The 26,320-nt window shown below is 37.1% G+C and overlaps 3 protein-coding genes across 3 annotated transcripts; all 3 read right to left on the reverse strand.

Moving 5' to 3' along the window:
- Positions 1-2,934: 2,934 nt before the first annotated feature.
- chata (choline O-acetyltransferase a) lies at positions 2,935-11,276 on the reverse strand. The gene is given in 16 exon segments (XM_058385111.1): positions 2,935-3,002; positions 3,005-3,203; positions 3,432-3,569; positions 3,692-3,754; positions 4,563-4,698; positions 4,788-4,910; positions 5,016-5,144; positions 6,065-6,165; positions 6,251-6,420; positions 6,774-6,951; positions 7,357-7,537; positions 7,648-7,701; positions 9,982-10,100; positions 10,266-10,457; positions 10,854-10,954; positions 11,158-11,276. Coding segments are annotated over 15 exon segments (1,899 nt in total). The 5' UTR covers positions 10,902-10,954; positions 11,158-11,276.
- Positions 11,277-12,003: 727 nt separating this feature from the next.
- On the reverse strand, positions 12,004-14,665 carry slc18a3a (solute carrier family 18 member 3a). Its single transcript, XM_058385956.1, has one exon. The coding sequence runs from the start codon at positions 14,205-14,207 to the stop codon at positions 12,678-12,680; it is 1,530 nt and encodes a 509-aa protein (XP_058241939.1). The 5' UTR covers positions 14,208-14,665; the 3' UTR covers positions 12,004-12,677.
- Positions 14,666-17,886: 3,221 nt separating this feature from the next.
- On the reverse strand, positions 17,887-24,487 carry rgra (retinal G protein coupled receptor a). The gene is made up of 7 exons (XM_058386058.1): positions 24,156-24,487; positions 23,883-24,039; positions 23,523-23,644; positions 21,169-21,322; positions 20,244-20,361; positions 19,511-19,624; positions 17,887-19,323 (listed from the first exon to the last, which is right to left on the reverse strand). The coding sequence occupies exons 1-7, from the start codon at positions 24,232-24,234 to the stop codon at positions 19,180-19,182; spliced, it is 888 nt and encodes a 295-aa protein (XP_058242041.1). The 5' UTR covers positions 24,235-24,487; the 3' UTR covers positions 17,887-19,179.
- Positions 24,488-26,320: the final 1,833 nt, after the last annotated feature.

Below are 26,320 nucleotides of genomic sequence, written 5' to 3' on the forward strand. Positions count from 1 at the left end.
ACAGGGTCATGGGTGGCCAAGGCTCACTGATGCATGTGAGGAGCGAAGGCTGGCCCCCTGTGATCTGATCCAGCAGATGTGCTACTGTTGCTCAGATTGCTGAAGAAGTTAATGCTGGTTCTGATAGAAAGGTGTCAGAATACACAGTGCATGACGGGTCAGGGCTGTCTTGGCAGCAAAAGGGAGACCAACACAATATTAGTCAGGTGGTCATAATGGTATGCCTTATTGGTGTAGTTCCTCAAGAGCTCTTGGTTGCTGTTATAGAAAGGACATTATTTACTGTCCAGTGTCACTAAAGGATGGGTTTCCTTACCAGCCTGGTTCCTCTCAAGGTTTCTTCCTCATATCATCTGAGGGAGTTTTTCTTGCCACCGTCGCCTCAGGCTTGCTCATTAGGGATAAAATAGTAACTAGTAAAGTTGTTTTGAGACAATGTCCATTGTTAAAAGCACTATATAAATAAATAGTTTGTAAACGAGCTACTAAACCTTGCCATTTTGGATTCTGTTATTCTCATGCCCGAATACTTCACAACATTTTAAAGTAAGAGAAAATAATTAGAAGAATAAGAAGAAACAAAAAGTTCTTCTCAACCTTTTTGGCCATATTAAAATGAGAACAATATATTACAGTCTTTTGATCCGAACACCACAGAGCCAGACCTTCAGTGAAATTCATTGGTCTGGTTCATTTATTTTAAAACAGTCGTGCAGAATCACACTCCCTTCTAGTGTATATGTGTTTTGCTGTGCTGACGGATGACGTATGTTCCTTACATTTTTTCTATTATTGCTGTTTGTGTGTTATTTGTTGTTCTCAGTCCACCCTTCATCTGTACTGGTCTTGTTTCCGGTCAGTTGTCAGCATAAACATTAAATTCTGCATCACTTTTAGCTTTTTATCTTGTCTTATTGTGCAGTATATGATTTCAAATAAATGTATATGCCAATTACAGTACATACAAAAATAGTTACTTTATGCCACACACACATTTCGTTGTCTTCTTCTTCATCATTTTATTCATCTGATATTGAGTTTCACATAAAAAATAAATTATAAAAATAACTTTGTACTTTGTGCAACAAAGCAGGTTAAATAACATGATGATTCACAAATAACATGATGATTCACAAATAGCACTCCAAATATAAACAAACATATGTAGTAAATATTAGCCACTACCAGTAACACTTGTTATTGGCACATTCAAATTTTTCAAGATTTCAGGTTGTCTCACTGTCTAATGCATTACTGTTACAACAAATTCAAGAACAGCACATATACACCACACTTTAATTGATATCGACATAGATATTAACCATATATCTTAATACATTTCTGTAAACAATAATTGTTATAATTTTATAATACATTTCTATTAATATTATTTAGAATTGTTCAATCCTAGTCTGATCTTGGACCTGATATATTTTGAAAAAAATACATACACACAGATATTTAATCTCTTATTGTTGTCATGGTTCGAGACATGGTTGAAACAGTCCTGTTTTTCAGTTAACTTGATCAGATCACTACATGTGCTGTACATATTTAGGGGGTGATGGTATAAGTCATACTAATGGTACCCTCCATTAGATTAAGCTGCAAGTCTTTTAACAGCACATACACTATCGCCAAAAGTATGTGGACACATGACCTTCACACCTAGTGGGCTTTTCCCAAAATGTTGCCATAAAGCTGGAGACACATAGGATGTTGAGAATGTTTTTTGTGTGCTTTAGCGTTACAATTTCCCATTTACAGGAACTAAGCGGCCCAAACCTGTTCCAGCATGACAACGCCCCTTTGCTCAAAGCAAGCTCCATGAAGACATGGTTTGCTAAGGTTAGACTGGAAGAAATTGAGTGTCCTGCACAGAGCCTTGAATTGGAATGCATTCCATGAATTGGAATGCAGACTGCACCCCAGGCCTCCTCATACAACATCAGTGCCTAACCTCACTAATGCTCTTGTGGCTGAATGGACAAATCCCTCCAGTCACACTCCACATTCTAGTGGAAAGCCTTCCCAGAAGATGAAGGTTATTACAACAGCAAAGGGGAACTAAATCTGGAATGGGATTTAAAAAAAAAAACATGGGTGGGATGCCCAGTTGTCCAAAAACCTTTGGCCATATAGTGTAGTTCGTTTTCACACAGCAAACAAATCTTCTCTAACAATTTCACCTACCTATTTTAATATCGACACTAATATTGCATTAGATAGTAGATTATATTATATTGGTGTTTTGTAATTTAAGGTATAAACACCATGAAAATATTTTCAGTTTGGGCATTTGCCAGTTCTCACCAACTGTCCAGCTCTCCCTTATCATACAACATCTACGAACCATGGAAAGTAAAGTCCAGCATTTTCTTTTCCTGAAGACATCCTTTCAAACTGCTGCTTGTGCTACATCACAATAAAGCTGGGAGAAAAGTGTTATTTCCCCTTTTTCACAATGAGCTCACAGACACCTACTACTGGTTAGTAGTTACTGACTGACAACGGACAGGGACACAGATAGCAAGACCAAGTTTGTTTTCTTGGATTACCAAACAACATCTTGGCATCATCAGGATTTGACCTTATGATGTTAGAGCAAGCACATTTCTAACAATCTATATATATAACTTCTATGTAGTAGTACAAAACTTTTTTTTTTTGGCACCACAAAATCATACAATGTACTATGTAATATAATAGACTCTGGACGTTTGGATACAATAGTTAAATTACACTTTTCAAAGGGTATTTACTTCTCAGGTACACTCTTATGGGTTCTTCAATCTGGGGGAATCGTTAATGTTCCTACATGGAACACCTACAACAGAGTGTTTCTTGTCAGAAAGTGTTTCAAATTCTTTTCCAAAGCAAAGAATGCTTAGTTACCCAAAGAACCCTCAAGGAACCCATGTCTAAAAGTGTATACTATGACTTTCCTCTATCCCTCACAGCTTCATTGGCCTTTTCAGCCCTCTCTCTGGCGTTACTCTGCCTGCTTGAGTGTTACATAGATCCTGCATCTCCCCCAGGCACTCCTCCAAAGCTTTCACAAACATGTCTGAAGAGGTCTCGGGGCTGTCATGGAAACTGGACACACAAAAAATGATGTGGTCCGACTGGGGATTGTAGCAGGCACCGTAGCCATTAGGGACCACGGGGCCATAGCAGCAAAACATCTCGACAGTTGTAGGAACCTGCATGCAGATATCACACTGTTACCTTGTGTATAGAGTTGTCTAGGTAACACATAGTGTAATAGTAATGTGGATAATTTATTAAGCTCTGTGGAAGCATTTGGATAAATGTTTTGGATAAAATTCTCAGTGGTTGATTTAAAATGACATTATTTATATGGAATATATCACCCATTACTTCACAATAGTTTCTCATTCTTACTTATTCTCTGTTTGTGTTTAATGTACCTGACTCGTTGAGAGGATGAATTGGTTGCTGGCAATATAGGTCTCATCTGTGAAAATCTCTGGCTTCTCCAGGTTGAGCTCCTTAGAGATTTCTCGCAGTCCAAGTAAGTGATTGTCTATTGCCATCCCTGTAATAGCCTGGACAAGTAAACAGTTCATGTGAATAAGAGAACTATCCTGAGACATAACAGTATCATGATAGGATAGACTATTAATGCATTAAGCTGGGGAACTTGATCAACATCTTAAGTCTTAATTACCAATATTGTATAATTGGTTTGGGCCTTAATAGCATCACATAACTTCTCCATCTTCTCAACATCCTAGGCAAAGAAAAAAATATAGTGACATGATGTAAATGATGTTAATAAATAATAAATGAGGTTTAAGAATTAATCATACATACAATATAGTCTAAGAGGGCACACACATTTATTAACAAGTAAATTATATTTTTGGTTAGACCTACACAATATGCCATAAGATAAAAACAAAATTAAACAGAATGTGCCTAAGATTACCGTGTAATGGACTATGGGGCAGAGCTAAGTGGCTAATGGTAGCTGAAAGACATGCTCATGTTCGAAAGCAAGATGTTTTACTCTTTCTCTTGCTAATACTCAGCAAATGTCACTGCCATGCTAGTTGAATACATAATTTTTTTAAATATTGCTAAACCCTTCTGTAAACTATAATAGCCTGAGTACATTATTACACCGCCGGTGTCCTTAATATTTAGGTAGTATGTTGTTCGAGACAGGGCACAGCATTGTTTTCTTATTGAATGAGTATCGACTTAACACTTGCCAAGTATTGTACAATATTTTTTTACCAAAGAGGCTGAAATTTCTACTTCCAGCACTTATAAATAATCAAAAAACTCATAAATTGGTAACTGGAAAATAAATAATTGATTATAGGAAAAAATAAAATAAAAATACTAAATATTATCATCTACAACACATTTTAGTGAGTGTTTTTTACAACTTAGATATTACTGGTCCTTTGACTGAAAATAATGAATAAAATCTGCTACAGTACTTTATATATATGAGACTTTTTGTGTGAGTGGAATCCAATAATGAACAATTCAGCTCAGCTCCTCTAATTGTATCAGGCTTAATGACCTACCGTGGACTTTTTATCAGTCATGGTTTTCACAAATTCCAAGGCCTCAGCAGTAGAAGAGCGAATGTTGTCCACTCGACCCTGCTGGAAGCGGCGAATTGATGCACTCTCGTAGGTTGGCACAGGTCTTCCATGGCATCTGGGCAAAGGGTAGATATGTTTGTCATGAAGTGGCCTGTTATGTTGACTATTATCCATGTATTGTGAGGTAGTGAACAGGAAACTGACCTGTAAAATGCAAACTGCAGAGCCACTTGTATGTAAGCATCAGGACTCATTTTGTGTTTCTTGATGAACTCTTTACCATAACTGCTGAATTTGTGGACATTCATGTCTAGATTTTTGACAAGCCTATACATAAAAGGTGCATTAAACTGACATAGCATGTTATTTAAAAGGAATCCTCCAACACCCCTCAATCTGCATTAGTACACAAAAAATGAAATGTAGGCTTGCCTTTGTAATTTCTCTGCTGAAGAAGTGAGGAATTTTTGGATTTCTGGAGAACATTTCCAGTGCAGGTGCCTTGGGGATGGCAATTCACTCACACTGGCTGCTCGCACCAACTTTGAAGGACTGCCACTCCTAAAATCAATCCAAACATACCCAAGTATTGACTTTTCCATTACTCTAGAGCTAAAGGTAATTTGTAATATAGCGTTGTCTGGTTCTCAATCCCAAACTCTCCAAATTAGATGATGATTACATGTTACATGTCACACAAGCACACATGACAAGCAAACAGCAACTTTTTCTTGCCTAGATGTACACTATATAGGCAAAGGTTTGGGGACACCTGACCATCTCACGCATTTGGGTTGTCCCCAACTGGGCAATTGCAAATTAAAATTTTCATCATTGGAACTAAGGAGCCCAAATCTTTACCAGTATGACAAATATCCTTGTGAACAAAGTGAGGACCATAAAGATATAGATTACCAAGCCTGATGTGGAAGAACCCGAGTGAGCACAGAGCCCTGACCTCAACCCCACTGTACACTTTTGGGATGCATCCCAGGTCTCCTCCATGTGCTCCTCTAATGAGCACAAATCCCCTCAGCCATGCTCCAAAATCTAGTGGAAAGTCTTCCCAGAAGAGTGGAGGTTATTATAACAGCAAATGGTATGAAGTACATCTGGAATGAGATGTTCAAAAAGCACATATAGGTGTAATGGTCAGATATCCACAAACTTTTGGCCAAATAATGTATTAGAAAAAGAATAGAAATAATATATAAACAGACATACTTAATCATACTCAACCTGTGCATGAGACTATAGGTTGAAAAGACAATAAAAGCTTAGAGAGTAGCCCCTGACTATGAACTGTAGAAGAAACAATATACAGTATAAGATGTGAGTTGGAGCTGGAGCCCCAAAATATTGTATATAAAGTAAACTTGTTATATTTATCCTAAATCTACTACTGTTGTCATACATTACATTTAATTTAGTCTGTAATAAATAATTTATGATTATAGAATTATATAAAATGAATAACTTACATGTACTTTAGTAAATATTCAGTGCACTGGACCAGCACGATTCCCTCAAAGGGTGAATGTTCGCAAACAACACCACAGCATCCATCTGCACCTACTATAAACTGAGATTCACCAAATAACTGCAGACATAATCCAAATTTTAAAATACTGCATGCTGGTTGGCATCATCTCATGTTAATGCTTTACCTGCAAGGGTTTGTCATACCAGCGGTTTCCTCCATTCTTGTCCTTCCCTCCTCCGTGGAGCATCATCATGGCTCGGTTTGTGTCACTCAGATCCATGCCACATGGTTCGTCCAAGCACACCAAACACAGGCAGCGCTCGATCATATCCAGAGAGTCTCTATTGGTAGAATCTACAGTAGATGTGTTTATTCAGCATGCTTCAGAATCTGAGTGAATGTGTCGTAAAATTTGGAATTTGTGCTTGATTATGTTTTCCAATTATTGCAGGTTTTCTTTTAGTGTTCATCCATTGCTCTAATAAATTGCATAAATAAACAAATCCAAGTTTAGATCTGCCATCCTGAAAGATATGGGCAAGGTGGCCCATTAAAAAGTCATTTGACCAAGTAAGTGTGATGTTTTCTTCTGCATTTTATATGCATATAATTTTGTTATTAGAAATGATCACAATACTTTCATGAAAAAAATCCTGATCTCAGAATGTTAGATTGCATGATACATTCAGACTCAAATGTTATCTGACCTTTAATGAGAGCACTACGAGCTTCTGCCCACTCAGTCCGCCCATCTGAGGTGAGTAGACCAATAGGAGGGAAGTTTTCCTCCCCACTCTCAGCCTTCTTCATTATCTTCTGCAGCTGAGTGAACAGATCTTTCTCACTAAGCCGCCGGAAGTTGATGACCACATCAAGAACAAAAAACTAGGGAAATAAAGTCGTACATTTACATAATTCATGTATAGCCTGGCCACTATACACTATACACTAAGAGCCATTTTGAGTGAAAGAACAGCTGCCTAATGAGTGACTGAAACTTTTATGACATTAAAATGGATTGTCTTGTACATAATTAAAATCAACTCAAGCATGAAGATGATTAAGAACAATCCTCATTAAGTCAATAGCAAGCACCTGTTAGAGGACCTCACTTATTAATTATGTTGTTGAACAGAAAAAGAACTGCCCAAGAGAGTTGTCCATCACCTTTGTTGTGGTGTCATTTAGATACCTAGCTTCTGTGCCAGATCAGATCTAATTATACATAACAAATAAGTGAATCATCAAACAGAGCCTGATTCCCTTGATTATTTACACTGAGGGTCCTACCTGGTTTTTACAGGCCACTATAATATGCTCTGGTTCTGGCATTACACAGCTGTTCTGAGCCACCAGGGTGTCTGTCTTTGGCCCTGGTAAGCGGTAGGAGGTGAAGAGCCTGTAGTACTGCTCCATACACAGTGGTGTGCCAGCTAATTGGCCACGGGCAAAGTCCACTGGTAGGGCATGTCTACAAATCATAACAAAAGCAATATTATTGCAAAGAGCATTAGCGAACTTCATAAGCATTAGCGAACTTCATAAGCATGTACAACCTTGTATGTTATTGGCAAGACATACCCATCAATAAGACACTTGTATTCTAATACCCCTGAAATTAGATGAGCTGTAAATCTGTAGAAGAGAAAAAAAATGGGTTAAAACAATTTCGACTATTTCGAAATAGTGTACAATATATGAGTTTAGATTATTCTTGTGCAGCAAGAGATAATATTTTGATTATGGAGTTGATAAGTGCAAGCAGACATGTTTTGAGAGTGAAGTGTTAAGCAAATTTCAAAAAGCATCTGGATATTGACTACCTTAATGTAATAATATGTAAAATAAGGGGTTAATTTAAAGCACATTCATGTAACATAATATCAGCTTGGATTACTTCCATCTAATTATAATGTGATTGCAGACCTGATTTCCTAAAGCAAGTGTAATAAAATGTTCTTTTATTGGATTTTATTAGTAGTAAAGTTGCAATTATTTAAGAAATATGTTCCCATGTTGAAGCTTTTTAAATATAATTACAAAGTACATTTTTAAATAACATTTAAAAGACAATGTAGGTTAAAAGAAATGATTAAATAGAAACAAAACAAATAGAACTAAGAGTTTTTCTAGTAAAACAGTCTATGATGCATCTGGATTAAGATAGGCATTTTTTTTATTTATTTACTTCTCACACTAAGTTACATATTCTGCACATACTGATTATTATAAGGAACTTTTTTTTGTTTTGCTATACACTGAAGATATTTAGGTTTGAGATCAAACGATGAGTATTGTATGAGACAGCACATTTCAGCATTCATTTCATGATATATACATCTAGATGATAAACCTTTGGTTCGAACACCACCATTTTTCAAGTGAATACCAAAAATATTGGAGCATCTTATAGGTCTTTCTTGTTGCTCATGTGTGCCCACCTACTATACCAACTCTTAGTTCAAGCCTGGGGTTTCACCAAAGAAAACTCCCTGAGCATTGAACATAGACAATTTGAAAGATCCTGATAAAAAAAAAAGAATCCCCTGGTGTACTAACAAGCACTACAGGTCAGCCAGGGAAACATGTGACAGAAACAGAAACATTGTTAGAGCGGTAAAAAAACAAAACAAAATAACATCACTAACAACCTTAACAGTGCAGGGGTGAAGGTACCAATTCAACTCTATAGCTTTTTTTTTTATATTTAGTGCTTTTAACAATGGGCATTGTCACAAAGCATCTTTACAGAAGTATATACATTCCATCCATCCATCCACCCATCCACCCATTCACTCTCTACATTACTTATCTCACAGGTTTGCAGGGAATCTGGAGCCTATCTAGGAGATGTGAGGCACAAGGCAGGGTACACCCTGGACAGGATGCCAATCTATTGTGTGGCACAATTGCACACAGACTCAAACACCCATTCACACAATACAGATAATTTAGAGATGCCACTTAGTGTAAAAGGCATGTCTTTGGCTAAGGAAATCAGAGTACCCGGGAGGTGTGAGGCAAACGTGCTTCCAGATGTACATTTTATATTTCTTTATGTTTCAAACACAGTCCACCATTAAAAGAAGACTTTGAGAGCAGAAACATTAACCTCTACCAAAGTGATGGAATGGCCAAAGTGTGGAGAAAGTAAGGACCTGCTCAAATGTAGAAGCTCATCTGTCAAGCAGATGAGGTCGAGGCAGTGCCATGGCTGGGCTTGCGTGGCTGCTTCTGAAACAGACTCACTCATCTTTATTGATGATGAAATTCGGCAGAATGAATTCAGAAGTCTACAGAAACATTCTGTCTGCCACTTTACAGAGACATGAATCTAATCTAATTAGGAGGAAGTTCATCATGCAGCAAGATAATAACCCAAAGGACAGGGGGAAAAGTGAAAGGTTTTAGACTGGCCAAGTCAATTAGCAGACTGTAACCCAACTGAGCGGCATTTCATCTCTGGAAGAAGGGAGACCCCCCACCCCTCACCCCCTTTTTTCAAAACAAACACTAACTGAAAGACTGGTACAAGCCTGGAAAAGCATCACAAAAGATGAATGCAACAGGTGATGTCAAGGGAAGCAAGTGATCCACAACTGAATATTTTAGATTTACTTTAAGACTGTGTTCCAATTCTTTTGCTCACATAAAATCGTGTGGTTGTTTTAAATTGTTTTAATACATCTAGATGTAAATACCAGGAAATGAAAGCTAAAATTCTCATCTATCATGTATGACCAAATTGTCTTCAGTATATAGAAAAAAAACAAACAAATGAAGTTCCAGTACATTTAGAGGGGAATATGTTTAAAAGACTGCAGGTATTTGGGGTTAGATTGGATGAAAAGAGAAAACAAGACCTGGATGTATACACCTCATCAAATATACTGCTTCCTCCACAGTGTTCAGTACCTGAGCATATCACTTGGAGTCCTGAAGTTCTGTTTTGGGAAGACCATAGCAGGGCTGGAGTTAACAGGTAGTGCTAATCTATTATTCAAATACATATCTTCAACCCAATAGTCATATACCTGAAAAAGAAAATATATTTATACTTTTCTAATTACAAAATCTACACAATATCTGTAGTATAAGATTTAAATAGTTACATGTAAATTAGATCAGCTAAACTTTGTCCAAAATGTGTCTTACAATATTTCAGTAAAAAAAAGGAGCACATTTCTTCAGGAATTTACCCAGTTAGCTTTAGCCTCTCTCCTTTGCAGTAATTTTCTCTGAAGTCTTTCTCCCAGCCCACCAGGTGCTCCAAACTTCTCAGTAATCGCCTTGGTTTTTCTGAACTGTTCTTCAGGTATCAGATGTCTCATGCACTTTAAATACATATCTAAAGTTTGCTGTAAAGCTGGTACAGGTAGTTTAGGGAGGCCCTGAATACATGAGATTAGAGTTAGAGTACATATGAGAGGCCAGAATTATACATTTGAAGACATCAAATATGTCAAATGTCTTTTTATCCATTGAGTAGTAACTGGACATTATTTAAACGATCGATTTAGGGCATTTTGTCACTGATTTACAAATGATATCAATATATTTTTAATAATATTTACAAATGCTCAAATAACTGAAATTTTCTGGTCTGCATCAGTTAAAACTACATTGCTGTTAGATCTGCTTAAGGATTTTAAAACACCACCAGTTTTGTAATGTATGCTCTGAATATTAGTTGCACTTTAAAGTTCCAAAATCCAACACTATTTATCATCAAATAATTGCTATTCATTCTTGAAACATAGACAGTAGTAAAAAAAAATACACTTTACATTTTGATCCCCTTGGTCCCTTGATGGCTTCTTGTCCAAAACCGGCATGCTCAAAGTTCCAGAGCTCAGTCAGATACGAGGAAATATCACAGATTTGCCCTCTGGAGTACAATAAGCCCCGAGATTTATCAGTGAAAATGTTTTCCAAGCTGCACATTTTTTATCATTTGATTTGAGCATATATAGCCATATTACTTGATCAATAAGCCTACCTGAAGTAGTAGGCTGACTGCACAGTGGACTAGAGATAAATAGATAGTAAAATAAATCTAAAATGCAAAGTTTTTCCGTGTTCTGTACTTACCAGAATGGCGCTGTCATGTCTTGAAAAGCCTTAAAAAGTTGATCAAAATTCAATTTCCCCCTGACGTATTTTTCCTAGAAAGGAAAGAGCTGTTCCTCTGTCGTTTCTTCTGACTCCTGTTTGCGCCCCATGCATTGGAGTGCCACAATCCGCTCGGGAAAGATGCTCGAAGCTCCTCCCACCAACATTCATGCGTCAAGTGCAATATTCGGCATCTGTGTCTGCGTACTAACTACTGTTTTAGTATAATACTATAATTATGCTCTATGTATGTAGTATGCTACTTACTATTTCCTACTTGATCTCAAAGAGGAAAAGGGTACTCTACGCAATAATGCAATTACAAATTAATTCATCAGTGTTTTGGTGTCTAATACTGATTTACATTATCAACTTTGTGTCACAAGTCAAGAAGTAATCTATTAATAACTGAAATAAAATGATTTCTTTCTTAACTGTTCATCAGACAGGTAATAATCCTGACATTATCCTTGATTGCGGATGTGTACCTACATGCTTAATAGGGAATGTCAGCACTCAGTATTCTTGAAGTTTTATTTTTCTTATTTCAGTGTCAATTGCAGAATTAGCCAATTCTGTATTTATGAAACTTCTAGTGAATGTATTAACCATGTTTTTTTGTGTTGGAAAAATAATCTCTCCCCACTGTGTCAGAATGCTTAACAAATCTTTCTTAAGAAGCCTGTGTTATTTAACTTTATTTAATAATTGCATCTTTAACATTTGTCAGTGAAGACAGAAATAATTGGCAAGTACACAATAAATAGGAAACACGCATGCACGCGCAAAGCGTAAAATGACAAAGACTGAAAAGGCTGTTCCCAATATATTTTTTTTTAATTATGTACACTTGATATACACATTATGTACATTTTTTAAATTCATAATATACATTGACGCATTCCAGAAATACACCCTCACAATGTTAAAAGACCATACAGACAGTGGAGACGAAGGATAGGCTACACATTAGATCCATCATTTAATCCGTCAAATTGTCAAGTGACATTGCATATTAGTTATGGCAGCACAGACCTGGCAAAAAAACGACAATAACTTAAGCCTGTTTTGAATAATGACGCACATTTTGTGCGTTTATTTATCCCTGAACGCATTTTGAAACAGTGATATAATACTGATGCTTTTCTTTAAAGGAAAAATATTACACTGTGATACTTTTAAAGAGAAATGGAAGCAAATGGTCACAAATATGCTGATAACAGCTAGTTTGATAATTAAAAAGAACACGTGAAGCCATTAATTCTTCATCAAACATGAAATAAGTATGATTTAGAGTTACACAGCATAGTCGGCGAACAGTTTATGTTGCACATTTTGCACCAGTGTGAAAGTGTGAAAGAAGTCCTATACAATTCTATGGCTAGACTACACATCGAAGGCTGGTTTTCCAGACAGAGGTAAAGCCTATTTTGGGGTTAAATTGTGTATATTAATGTGTGTCCGGGAAAGTGACGCAGCACTGATTAGGATTGTTCCTTTTATGCATATTCGGGTTCATATGCTTCCTCTTGTGAGTATGATTTGGAGTTTCCAGCAAAAATGCCGTTTTCATCCACAGGCAGACAGTTGTCCGTTGTACTGTAGCACTGCTTCTTTTTCTTGGCTTGGCACTCTTCTAGCCTGATGGTGTCGTAGAGTCCTGTGGCCCCTTCCTCCAGCAGCATATTTCTCTCGGAATGAGACGGCTTCATGAGGCATACGTTGCGCAGCAGGAGCAGCGCTGGTGCGTAAAGCACGTTGGCAAGGCCCATGCCCAGATTGAGCTGCACAAAACCGAGGTCGTGCACTATTTTACCAGCCACAACTGGACCTAGAGCATATGCGACACAGTAAGAGATGTCCGCAATGGCGTACACACTGCCATACACAGAGACGTGGCGCACATCAACCAGAAACGCAAGTGTGGGCAGCAGCGCAGTGTCCACTAGCGCAATGCCAAAGCAGATGCCGCACAAGGGGATTATAAGTTGCTCAAAGTTTTTGCAAGCTGGCACAGTGCAAGAGCTGGCACCTATTATTACCATGCCGAGAGCTCCATAAAACCATTGTAAGTGTGGGTGTCGGGCTGCCAGTTTTACAGTAATGTAGACACCTAAAACATGTGGGAAAAAAGCTGGCAACCAAGTAAGACCGATCTGCCACTGGGACGCGTCCATTGTCTCCTCCATCCAGTTCGCGATGGTGGGCTCCAGAAACGCAAGGGGGATGTTACACGTGGTCAGTGCCCCTGCCACCACTGCTATATATGGATCAATCATAAGTTTATAAATAGGTGTGCCAACTGGCATGTTTTCCCTTGTCCTGCTGGAGAATGGTTTAAGGACAGTCAAGCACAAAATACCGTCGACTAGACAGACACAGGCGAGGGCGAGAAAGGGGAAGCGCTTCCCTGCGAACTCGTAAAGCACCCCGCCGAAGGGGGGCGCCGCCAGGCTGCCGAAGGAGATAAATGCCAATGCGATGCCCAGGGCTCGACTCCTCTCGGCCTCCTCCGTGTATTTGTCTGCTATCATTGCGATACCTGACGTATCTGCGAAAGCCGAGCCGATACCCTGCAGACTCCGCGCCACGAAAAGAGTCGCGTAGTTTTCAGCGAAGGCAAAAATGCACGTGGAAACAAACATGATGGAAAGTCCAATTAAAAGTGGTATGTCGTATCCAACGCGGTCTATGAAGGTGCCCGTCAAAGGATTTACAAGAAGCTGTAGAATGGCTTTGGATGCAAATAGGACACCAATCTGCACGTCGAAGTTTTCTGTGCTGTTGGAGGAGTTTTTGCTTGTTGGAGATTCACTTTCTAGGCTTGCTAAATAATCTGGAACGATTGGTACGATCACCATGTAAAGCATATTATCTAACAAAAGTGCCACACAGACGATTACTAAAATAATCCTCCGCTGTCGTTCAGGATCTTGGATAGCAGTGCTTAGTTGTTTAGTTTTTTCTCCCATCTCTGAGAGTTTAACCGCGGCAGACTTCGCCAAGCCACCAGATCCCTCTTCAGCCATTATTCACACTTTTTTCTTGTTTCACCGCAAACAGTATAAACACTTTCCCACACTGTGCTACGTTTTCACAGAATGAAATATGCCGTCGTGCTTCTAATAAATGACCAAACCGCGATGAGCTAATGAACTTTTCCTGCTTTACCTTCGCCAGCTGCGCTCCTTCATTGCGCTCGCTTTTCTCCTCTGCTGAGTTGAACGCGTTTTATCGTCGGCGGCCAAAGTTTCATTGTAACTCGAACCGTCATTTAAAATGATGAAGAGAGCTCAAACACTTGCGCACAGTCTAGAAATTCACCCGATCGTGTTCCATGGTGTGGTAAGTTGTCTTTTTGGAGACCGTGGGCGCACAAAGACGAAATGTTGCGACCTTTCACCTGAATAGATATAGACTATGGACCTATAGCGTTATGAAGCATGCCATCACCCCAGATGAGCTCGCCACTGCTGCTGCTGCTGTGGGTGAGACACTCGCATGTGTGCTTGCCGATTCCATTCAACTCTTTTTTCCCAGGGATGTGACGCACATCGTGCTTGCCCCCCAGTGGTTCCCCAATCAGCCCTATTTATTAAACTTAGTTAACGCAACAGCATATGAAAGCCACGCCCTTCCAATAAATGCGATTCAGTTGTTATTTTTTAAACGCATGTTGATTCAGATTCAATATGCGTTTAAAAAATAACAACAAACAATCAATAAAAAACAATCTCCATCACGAGTGACTGATGTTTTGACTATTATACAGCACTAAGCATTAAATATATTCTTCAATTAGGTTTTATAAAACGCTGGCGTAAGTGTAACGAACATTAATACACACTAAAATAAATTACTTTTCATTTCTTTAATTAGGGATTGTGGCATTCTTTCACTTTGCTAATTGCTCCGTAAATCACGTTACACTAATTACTTTGCTTGTTTGAGTTACTTATTTACTAGTCTAATTTTCGAAGTGCACTTGAATAATATAGGCTACAAAACATATCTGTATATTAATTGTACAAAAATCCGCTGTTACTGCAAACTTCCAGTCTTTTCTCATATGGGTCATGATAAACAGCAGTACGTAGCCAAGAGCAAAATTAAAATGAACCCTGTCATATAACTCTGATATATGTACAGCAGTTTAGTTCTGCTGTCTGTGCTGTACACTTCAAATAACTTTGTAACTGTACAATTAAGCCATGGCTTTTATTTAAGCAAGGGGAGAAATGTCCTTTTCTATCTTAACATGCTGTAAAAAGTCTAACCCTAAAATATTACATAGACTACATTCAAACGTTTAGAAGTAGAAAAGACTGGGTCATAAGTATTCTTCGCAGTGTGAAAATAGAAGTGTACTTGACTGTGACTTATCTAAAGAGAGATCTGAGTATTAGGCTGGAGCACATATTCATGTTTAAGTGTCTAGTTTTCTTGCTGAAGAATGCAGCTGAACTTCAGCACCACATTGAAGTGGACAGCTACAATCTCTGCTGCGGTTTTCATTTAGCCATGCTGAACCTCTAACTTTAACCACCTTGCACTTTTACTGCCCGGATACAATACTGACAATACTGTACAATACAGCAGATTAATGCACTGATATTGCTACAGAAAAAGGTCCTTACAATACAGTTCACAAAGTTCTTTTATTCTTATTAAAAGCGTAACACATATAACCACACCGTGGGGTTTGGCGCCATCTCATGTTAAAATAAATGATATAAGCGAGTTATAGTCCATCTCCTCTTCAGAAAGACAACAGTGACATCTCTAGGTTTTTGAGAATTACAGCACATATAGCCAGAAAGGACACTGCAGAAATCCTTTTTCTCACGGTCGTAGTTTAACTTCCAGACCGGTCAATATTTTTGCACAGGAGCATTTCTAGAGTTTGATCACTACTTGGTCATAGCCCAATCCAAGAATTTAACAAAAGTAGCCTACTTAAAAATTCCTAGGGGGTCTGTTCTCATTCAACTGAAAACACATTTATTCATTAATCACACTTTACCCTGATAGTGACCTCTCTTCAGTCCTCAGCTACATTGTTGTATTATGAGTTATTGCCTCGACTGCAAATAGAGGTTTCCACAGTGAAAAGTGAAAAGAAGGAGGAGCAGAGTCGTATAGTTAAAGAGGGGGCGGGGCATATGTTTAAGGATGATGAAAAGGATATTTTCGTTTCAGCTGGCTTTACATCAACCTTCAACATTTTAAATAAATCTAATAATGAAATGATGTAAATGATAACGTTTAATGAAACGGAAATAACATTTTTCAACCCATCTACTGTAAATGAGCATTTAATTATCAAGAAAAGTGTACTGGGGCACAGAAAAAGTTTACTGGTGGTCATGCCCAAGTAAAAAGGGTATAGCAACGCCCCTTTTTTTGCATATTGGAATACACAATAGATTAACCTCATAGCCTAAATACATCTCCAATTAAAGGAGTGGAACTACGCGTGGTTCATATAAGGTATGAAATGGCACGATTCATCTTTTGGTTTAAAAACATAGTATTAAACAACATTTGGGAAATAAGACAACTGCAGACTAAATGCAACTAAATTTAGGAAACTCTCTATCAGTATAGGCCCTTTTAAAGATAATTAACATGAATAAACAGCCAAATCTCAACTACTCTGAATGTTCTTTAAAACACTTTGAAAAACAAAACCCTATACAATATGGCCGTAGCATTTTGAAAAGTTAATTGGTGTACTTTTTATCAGATGCACCAGATGTTTCTGGAAATCACTCTGATCCTTAATCCATGACAATATTGTTTGGTAGTCTTTTGCATCTTCAGATGCAATATACATTAAATTCTTCATCTGTTCTTTGGTCAAGATTTGGAAACCTCAGCTGATTTGAACCCAGTCACTGGAGATGTATCACATACTGTATAATTTCTAAAGATAGTAAATGATTTCACATCTCCTTGTATGCACATAGACAAGAACACATACTTTATTTGACTTGATTTTTCCTCTTGATTTTCTCTTATTCCTTTTTATACTCACCTGCCAGATCTCTCCATTATGCAACAGCTACCAAACAGGGAGGGGTGAATACTAATGCTTGGATAGCTATGGCAGGGTCAGGATTGTCTGTCTGTAACACTGTTTAAGTGTGAGCCTTTGATAGGGTAAATGCTTTCTGTTGCTCAGAAACTTCACCTCATAGTTTTTAGTGGAACAAACAGCTACAGTTTATGAATATGGTTTGTTCTAGACACTGATCTATCATTTTATTCCAAAATGAGTAACAACTCTGAAATCCTAAACAAGATGCTAATGCTACCTTTTATTTGTGATCTATCTTTTTTATTTTTTTTGAAGACAAACGATGAAAAAAATTACATTACAATATAAACTCATAGCAAAACATTGTTTTTGTTTGCTTTTTCATTCATTTTTTGCTGGGTGAGGGTACCACAAATTGTAATTGAGATGGTATAATCATAGATAATCATTTACCCCTGTTATTGATGATGAAGATTTTTTATTTCTTTATTATTATTATTATTATTATTATTATTATTATTATTATATATATATATATATATATATATATATATATATATATATATATATATATATATATATATATATATATATATATATATATATATATTTTTTTTACAATTTTCCAAAATTATGAATTAACTAGATAGTCCATGTACAATCCACCTGGACAGGTAATTCAAAAGGATTACACATTCAGATTCTTACTAATATTTCAATTACATGCCAGAGCATGTCTACAATAAAATGATAACCAGTAGTTCAAACACTAGGTGCACTACAGTTGCACTTAGTATATCCTTATAACATTACTAAAACATGGTGGTTGGTGTGATCGGATTCATAAATAACATTCTGAGAGACATTAAAAAATACATCTATTGATAATGATACAGAAGATACTGATAAGGCATTAACAAAATACTTCTCAAGAATTAATACATGACAATAACAAGTACTAACAACAGACTACATGTAATGCTTTATAATTTCTCAGGCAGCAAAATATCATGAACATTTTTTAAAACTCTTTTCAGCTTTCAGTCTCTCTCTTTGTCACTTCTCTTTCACTTTGTCATCTCTCTCTCTCTCTCTCTCTCTCAGATTTGTATGTATGATATCTTGCTTCTTTGTGAAATTACTGTGTATAAGTACACAAATATCTAACATTAATTTATACTGTCTAATCATTCTTTAAATCACATCACAGGGCATATCAGTAACTACAGTACAAATGATCATAATACAGATAAAAATAGAGCATAGTATCAGCTCACATTCACAGTATTAACAATTCACAGAAAATCATGACAATACAATGTTAATTGTCACAATTTACCACAGAAATAAATCACTAACACATTAAAAAAGGATCAGTAAAAAATTGTTGATCTGATGTGCTTTTAGAATTAGTTCTTTCCTAATACTTATGTTTGCCAAGTGTGGTTGATTCAGGCCAAAAGATCAACAGTGCCTTTTCCTTTTGGATAAAGCCCTGCTTGAATCAATATGTGCAAAATGATGAATGTTGTATAGGCTTGGGGGTTTCTTGGCTTTCATTTCTGTCTGGATAATAGTAAGTCACTTCAGTAGTTAAAGTAATATGACATAAAACAGATTATCATTATATTTACCATCAAAATCTATTAATGAAAGAAAATTCTTTCAGTGGCACATCATGCTGGGTCAGGTCTGGGCCTCTTGATTCTAGTGAAGGGAAATCAAAATTCTACAGCATGCATAAACTTTCTAGACTGATAATCTGGAGTTTGATAATATTGTTTTATGTAGAAAATAAATGATCATTTATTATATAATATGTAAATACTGTTACATTACCCAACACTGGCAAATGGTCTCAGGATAGGCTTTGACTTCACTGAGACCCTGATTAGGTTAAAGCAGTTAATGAAGTACAATGAATGACTGAATAAATGATGAATGTTTATGACATGCTTTGTTTATTTAAACTTAGCCTCAGTAGCAGGAGGTTCAATCTTTTGTCCTGTGAGCAGCTGCCAAATTCCCCCTCTATAATTCTCATTTCCAAGTGTGTAAACAAAGACATTGAAAGTTGGAGAGGTCTTAGCCACGAGAGGAGCAATCTGCAAAGACACACACATGCTCTACATTAATAATACATTAAAACCTCTATAAATTATGTTTGTAAATCCACTGTATGTGCAATGGTATAATTGATAAAATAAAAATAAAACAAATCTTAGTGTTTTTAACTTTTATGAATTTGATTGTTATGCATTGTTTTATGAAATCGACACTTCATATTCCTACCATTCTCAGTTTAGGAGACAAAACATTCACATTTTCCACAGCAGCATAGAAGGCTAGGATCCCGTAAGGGCTCCAGCAGAACAGCAGGGTCTTTATAGGAGTGCTACAGTTGAACTGTAGAGAGGTAGAGGAAGTAAATTTAGTCATGAAGCCTGTCTGAATGTGCTACTCATGTTACTAGTTACAAGGTTTAGACAAACATGATCATTGAATTTGAATACATTTTTAATATCATCTAGTAGTTTATAAAAAATAATAAAGATATAATGAAATAGTAAGATAACACATGATGTGAATTGAATTGTGAGGATAAAAAAACAATTTTATGTTTTGAATGATTAACAGCCTTTCTCATGAAACTTTGTACACTCTACCAGCTTGAAAATGTGCTTATTACAAATTGCATTTTGATTCAGAAGTACACAAATACATAAACATTAACTTTACTATTTATATTTGTCTTAGAAAACAATTTCAACCTTGTATTAAGACAATAAAACTTATATATTCATTCTTGTTTGTACAAACTAGATTACCTAAAATAAACAATAAAGCCCTTGAGGCCTTTGGTTAAATCTCAAATGCTATTTTTAGGATTAGTTCACAGATTAGTTTTAGGCTTAGATCACATAGTGTTTCTCTGTTTACTACATACTACAGTTATTTATCATGTATGGCTTGTATATGTATATGAACATTGGTTTCATATAATGTGGCATAAACATAGTCTTACCCTTTGCTGGCCTGTCTTCTTGAATTTCTTGTTAATGGATTGGTATGAGAAGAACACAATAATCACTTGAATTCCCATGTTACAGATGGCCATTGGAATCAGATAGGTGACATAGTTCCTAATGAAATGCATGAGATTATTATACTTGTCTTCTTTCTATTGTGCAACTGTACAACCCAGTGTCACAGAAAAAAAGTTACATACAACATATATGCAGCATGTTCTACATCTATCACTATGCTAATGAAATAAGATCAGTACATAATAAAATTGCCTACTTTATATGTAAAGTTTGTATTTTTCACTATAATGATAAGACTTAGCAGGTTCATGAAACAAACATAACTTCTTACAGACTTTGTAAACATAATCAGGCTTGTATGTGCTAAGACAGTACAGTAATGCAAGAGTTTTCAGAATATGGATCATTGTAAGGCAGTAAATTCTTTATTTCTAAATAGCCATGTAACTGTGCTGTGGTACCTCATAATTTGCAAGCCTGATTTTGTTTACAAATAATTGTTTTATTAACCTGGTCAGTCTAACCATATGTCATGACAAGCATAAACTTTAGAATAATAAAATATCAGTCTTATTTGAACAGTGGTAGATGTAGAGGTGGGCTTGGTTAGGACAGAAACAAATCACTAGAACAGAGACTATATTATTTCAGTAAAAATTGTATTTTGAACTGTATCTCCAGGCCTAAATTACTGGTAACTGGTATGTATTGTGTTATATTACAGTTAAGGGGAAACGGTCAGACAATTAAATATATTATTGTAATATAATACTCTGATTATGACTTTGGTTAATTATGCTATTGTAACGATTGTACAATTCAATGTACCAGTGGTGGCATGTGGGTTAAAGCTTTGGACTAGTTATCAAAGCAAAAACCTAACCTAAAAGGAATGTCTCATACCTATCTCCTTTGCTTAAATCCAGAGTGCAGCAGGTCCTCAGGGGTTCATAGTCATACTCTCCCCAACCAATCAACGGCATAGCTGCCCAGAAGGCAGTAAAGAGCCAGATGAAGATGGCTATGGTGATGGCCGAGCTCCACTGCAACTTTGATCCTTTTGTAATGAAAAAAGAAGACTCAAACATATCTCCAATTTTAAGTATTTTCTCACATGCTGCAATTTTACAGTCCCTTTCAAGAGTAGTGAAACAACAAGTCCAATTCTTTTGCTGTTGCTATACACTGGGTTTGAGACAAGAAATCTGGGTTTGACATTGAAATGGAGATGGAAGATTTGTATCCAAGCTATTATTTCCCAGCTGTTATTATTTCCTGATATTTACATCTAGAACATAACACCTTTTGTTTGAACCCACCAAATTTTTCAGGTGATCAAAAATAATAGAACGTAGGACAGTCATGTGTATTTCCTGTACCCCAGATGTGCCTTTTGATTGTTTAAACAAGGAGGTATAGCCAAAATGACATCTGGCTAAAACAAAATTTTTGTGACCAAGATGAACCTCTACCAAAGTGACAAAAAGGCCAGAAAATCTTGGCTTGGGCTTGCATGGCTGCTTCTGGAGCAGACTTTTTAATCTTTATTGATGTTATAACTCACGATGGTAGAAGCAAACTAAATTCAGAAGTCTACAGCAACAGCAGTCGATGAAAGAAACATGAGAACTGTGAAGAACAGCCAACACAAAGGACTTCATCACTGGGTTAAAGTGGAAAATTTTAGACTGACCAAACACATCACCAGGCCTTAACCCAACAGAATGCATTCCAGAATGCATTTCCAGGGAGAAATCCCCAAAACAACTGAACAAAGCTGTGGTATAAGCTTAGAAAAGTGAAACTAGTGGATGCTTTCAAACAGTAATGCAAGATCAATGACCCTAAACATATATTAATACAATCAGTTTATTAGGAACACATGTACATTTAGACACAGTATTTATGTAATTATCAGCCAACTGATTGTTGGTGCCAGACAGGTTGGTTTGAATATTTCTCAGCTGATCCTGGGATTTTCACTTACAACATTCTTTAGCGTTTGAGTGGCAGTTCTGCAGATTGAAATGCCTTGTTAATGAGAGAGGTCAACGAAGAATGGTCAGACTCGTTTAAGCTGACAGAAAGGCTACAGTAATTCTACAGTAAATAAGCATTCTGTGTTTAGTTGTGGTGGGCAGAAAAGCATCCTAGAATGTAGAACATGTTGGACCTGGGCTACAACAGCAGAAGTCACTTCTGTCAGAAAAAAACAGAAAGCTAAGGCTGGACAGCTGAAGACTGGAAGAAGAAAGCCTGGTCAAACAAATCTTGATTTCTGCTTTGGTCAAAATATTCCTGGCCCTAACAGCACGAATCCATGGGCCAAACCTACACTGGGTCAACAGTACAGGCTGGTGGGAAATGTTTACACCTTGGAACAACTAATTAATTCAATCAAGCAACACCTGAAGACAGGTTTCATGAACATAACATTGATGTTAGTGCAATTCAGTGGCCTTCTCAATCATAGGATCTAAATCCAGTAGAGCACGTTTGGGTTGTGGTAGAACAGGAGATTCAATTGATGAAAGTACACCTGAAAAATCTGCACAGACTCTGTAATGCAATCATGTAAAATTAGGCCAGAATCTCAAAATAATGTTTTCAATATCTTGTGGAATCCATGCCATTAAGAACTGAAGCTGTATTAGTAAATATACCAGTATTAGTATATGTATGCATGTTAAATGCCCTCTGTTGTTCTTGGTGGACCTTGACTCTTTTGGATATTCCTAATTAGGACTCTGTGTACAAACTCAAAATGCCAGCTATTCACAGAAGCTTTTGTGATGGATGAATGGGTTACGCCTCTATAGCCATGTGGCATGAAAACCTACTGAATAGGACCTGTGGCAGATGGGCTTTTTTCAGTGTTGTCCAAACTGAGGCAAACCCTCCTAACTATAATCCTTAATCCCATTAAAGCAGTGATTCTTAAAATGGAACCCCAAGAGGCCCATAAAACATACCGTGGTTTTTTTTTTTTTTTTTTTTAGGGGTTGATAAAACACAGCCCAATGCTTTATTATCGAGTTCTTATAGTTATTAACCAGTTTGACTGAATTTGAGTTTAATCCAAAACTCCTAAAGGTAGGACAATAAATAATATAAAGTTTTTTGTTCTGCTGGTGTTTGGAAAGCTTGTCAATAAACAGCTTTTTTTTTGCCAATAAATAGCCGGGATCATTGTACGGATTGAAATATTTAAACCATTGAGTATTCTTAAAAAAGACACATGCTGAGGTGGTCCTTACTGGTGCAGTATTGGTGGTATCTGTCCCAAGCAATGGCTGCAATGAAATGGATGCTAGAGAGGGCAGTTATGAATCCATGAAAGCCATGGGTCTGGCATCCTTCAGATCCATAGGGCCAGTATCTGAAAGTTTATAAAAACAACAACAACAAAAAAAAAATTGGTGAGACATATGTTTGCAGAAATACACAAATAATGTGCAAAACTGCAACAGGTAAAAGAAGAAATTATGTTGTGATGTGAATTCATTCTTTTGTTACTTCTTTTAGCTCCCATCTTGCCATGCTTATTCAGTCATCATACAAAATGCATGAAAGTCACCAAGATCATCATTTTTGTGGAAATGAATTTCAAAACTCACCTCAGGAAGCTTGAGAAGGCTGCAATGGTGGCGTTTATGGAAATGCCCATATCTGCCAAAGCCAAGCTGAATACAAAGAAGTTACTGGGAGTCCGCAAATCTCGTATTTTAAGGAAGGCAATAACGGTGACAGCATTCATGAAAAATCCAAGGAGACCTTCGGAACACATGAGAGAGCAAATAGTGAGACAGATTCAGCTGAACAGTTACACAACATGCAGGGATGCATTACATCGCATCACAGTCCTTAAATCAATCAACACTGTTTCTTACCTTCCACAAGCAGACATGATCCCAGTGCAAAAACATCGAGTTCAGAGAATCCCTCCGGCAAAGGTGAAGAAGGAACCATATCGATTTTTTTAAGTATATATATAATATTAAGACAATTCGGAAAATGTCATTAAAATCCAGAAATCACAGACCTAAGCATGCGAGTGTGATCAGGAGAAAAGGTTAAGATATTCGTGAGAAAAAGGCAGGAAAGTCGTTATGCAAAATCCCCAATCCACCGAAGAATTTCTTAATGAACGTATCAGGCATGGCCTCGTTAATACGCGTTTACACAATGCGCTCATTCAGCTCTACATCAAACCTTTCGGTGGTCCTTTCTTGAACTGTGGTGAATGACACACCACCCAGCCCACCACATCACCCCCTTTTCATATCTGATTGGTCTAAAATTGAGGAGGTAGTCTCTATAAAGTCTATACAGACCCCCATCCCTGACACTCACTGCTGGCTATCACAGTGTCCAGGGGTTGATACTGTACAAAATATAATATCTGAAATGTTTGCATGTTCTTTTTCTTCTTCTGGATTAAAATGTGAGGTTTATCAATATGCTTTGTTATTTTTTTTTAAAAAAAAAAGTATATAAATAGTCAGTTCAGCATTTTAGTTTTGTTCATTTCATAACCTGAATTCTCATGCTTGTGTGGCCTATTTATTTCTTTTATTTATTTTAAAATATGTTATTCCCCTCTCATGTGCACAGAGTCTTTACAAGAATCGAAACTATTCTGCTTTATGTTTGTGTTAATATTGCCACACACATCTCATTTGCAGCTTTTCCAGACTGAAATCAGGCAGATGATTTCATACCAACCTAATACTTTTTCACATGCAACATAACACTCTATACAGTGGACATAACCTTTTGTACATCTTGTGAATTTATTTTGTTTATTCAAAGGTTCATTTGTAATTACTATGTAGTGCAGATCCGGTAAAAAGCTCTGATCAGGTATTTACATTATGTAACATTATTTACAAGCATTTGTTTATTTGTACAATACACGAGTGTTGCAATGAAAAGTATAAATGTTCCGAGTGTGTATGAAACATTGTTGAAATACTAAGTACCCTCTTAGCCTATTATTACCTATTACTACAAGCAAACTGGAGTTGAGCCCCAAACTCTCTTAATATTTCTTAAATTCCTTTATGTGCTTTGTGAAAATTCATGTATTATGGAGCTAGAGTATTTCAGAAGACTGGAGAAAACTTAAAATTAAAAATAAATAATCTGAGAAAATCTAAGAAATGTGGCAGGTAGACAATTTCTATATACATATATGTATGTGTATATATATATATATATATATATATATACACTATATTGCCAAAAGTATTCGCTCACCTGCCTTGACTCGCATATGAACTTAAGTGACATCCCATTCCTAATCCATAGGGTTCAATATGACGTCGGTCCACCCTTTGCAGCTATAACAGCTTCAACTCTTCTGGGAAGGCTGTCCACAAGGTTTAGGAGTGTGTTTATGGGAATTTTTGACCATTCTTCCAGAAGCGCATTTGTGAGGTCACACACTGATGTTGGACGAGAAGGCCTGGCTCACAGTCTCCGCTCTAATTCATCCCAAAGGTGTTCTATCGGGTTGAGGTCAGGACTCTGTGCAGGCCAGTCAAGTTCATCCACACCAGACTCTGTCATCCATGTCTTTATGGACCTTGCTTTGTGCACTGGTGCACAGTCATGTTGGAAGAGGAAGGGGCCAGCTCAAAACTGTTCCCACAAAGTAGGGAGCATGGAATTGTCCAAAATGTCTTGGTATGCTGAAGCATTCAGAGTTCCTTTCACTGGAACTAAGGGGCCAAGCCCAGCTCCTGAAAAACAACCCCACACCATAATCCCCCCTCCACCAAACTTTACACTTGGCACAATGCAGTCAGACAAGTACCGTTCTCCTGGCAACCACCAAACCCAGACTCGTCCATCAGATTGCCAGATGGAGAAGCACGATTCGTCACTCCAGAGAACGCGTCTCCACTGCTCTAGAGTCCAGTGGCGGCGTGCTTTACACCACTGCATCCGACGCTTTGCATTGCACTTGGTGATGTATGGCTTGGATGCAGCTGCTCAGCCATGGAAACCCATTCCATGAAGCTCTCTGCGCACTGTTCTTGAGCTAATCTGA

The sequence above is a fragment of the Hemibagrus wyckioides genome, linkage group LG03 (assembly GCF_019097595.1).
Source record: "Hemibagrus wyckioides isolate EC202008001 linkage group LG03, SWU_Hwy_1.0, whole genome shotgun sequence".
Lineage (NCBI taxonomy): Eukaryota > Metazoa > Chordata > Actinopteri > Siluriformes > Bagridae > Hemibagrus > Hemibagrus wyckioides.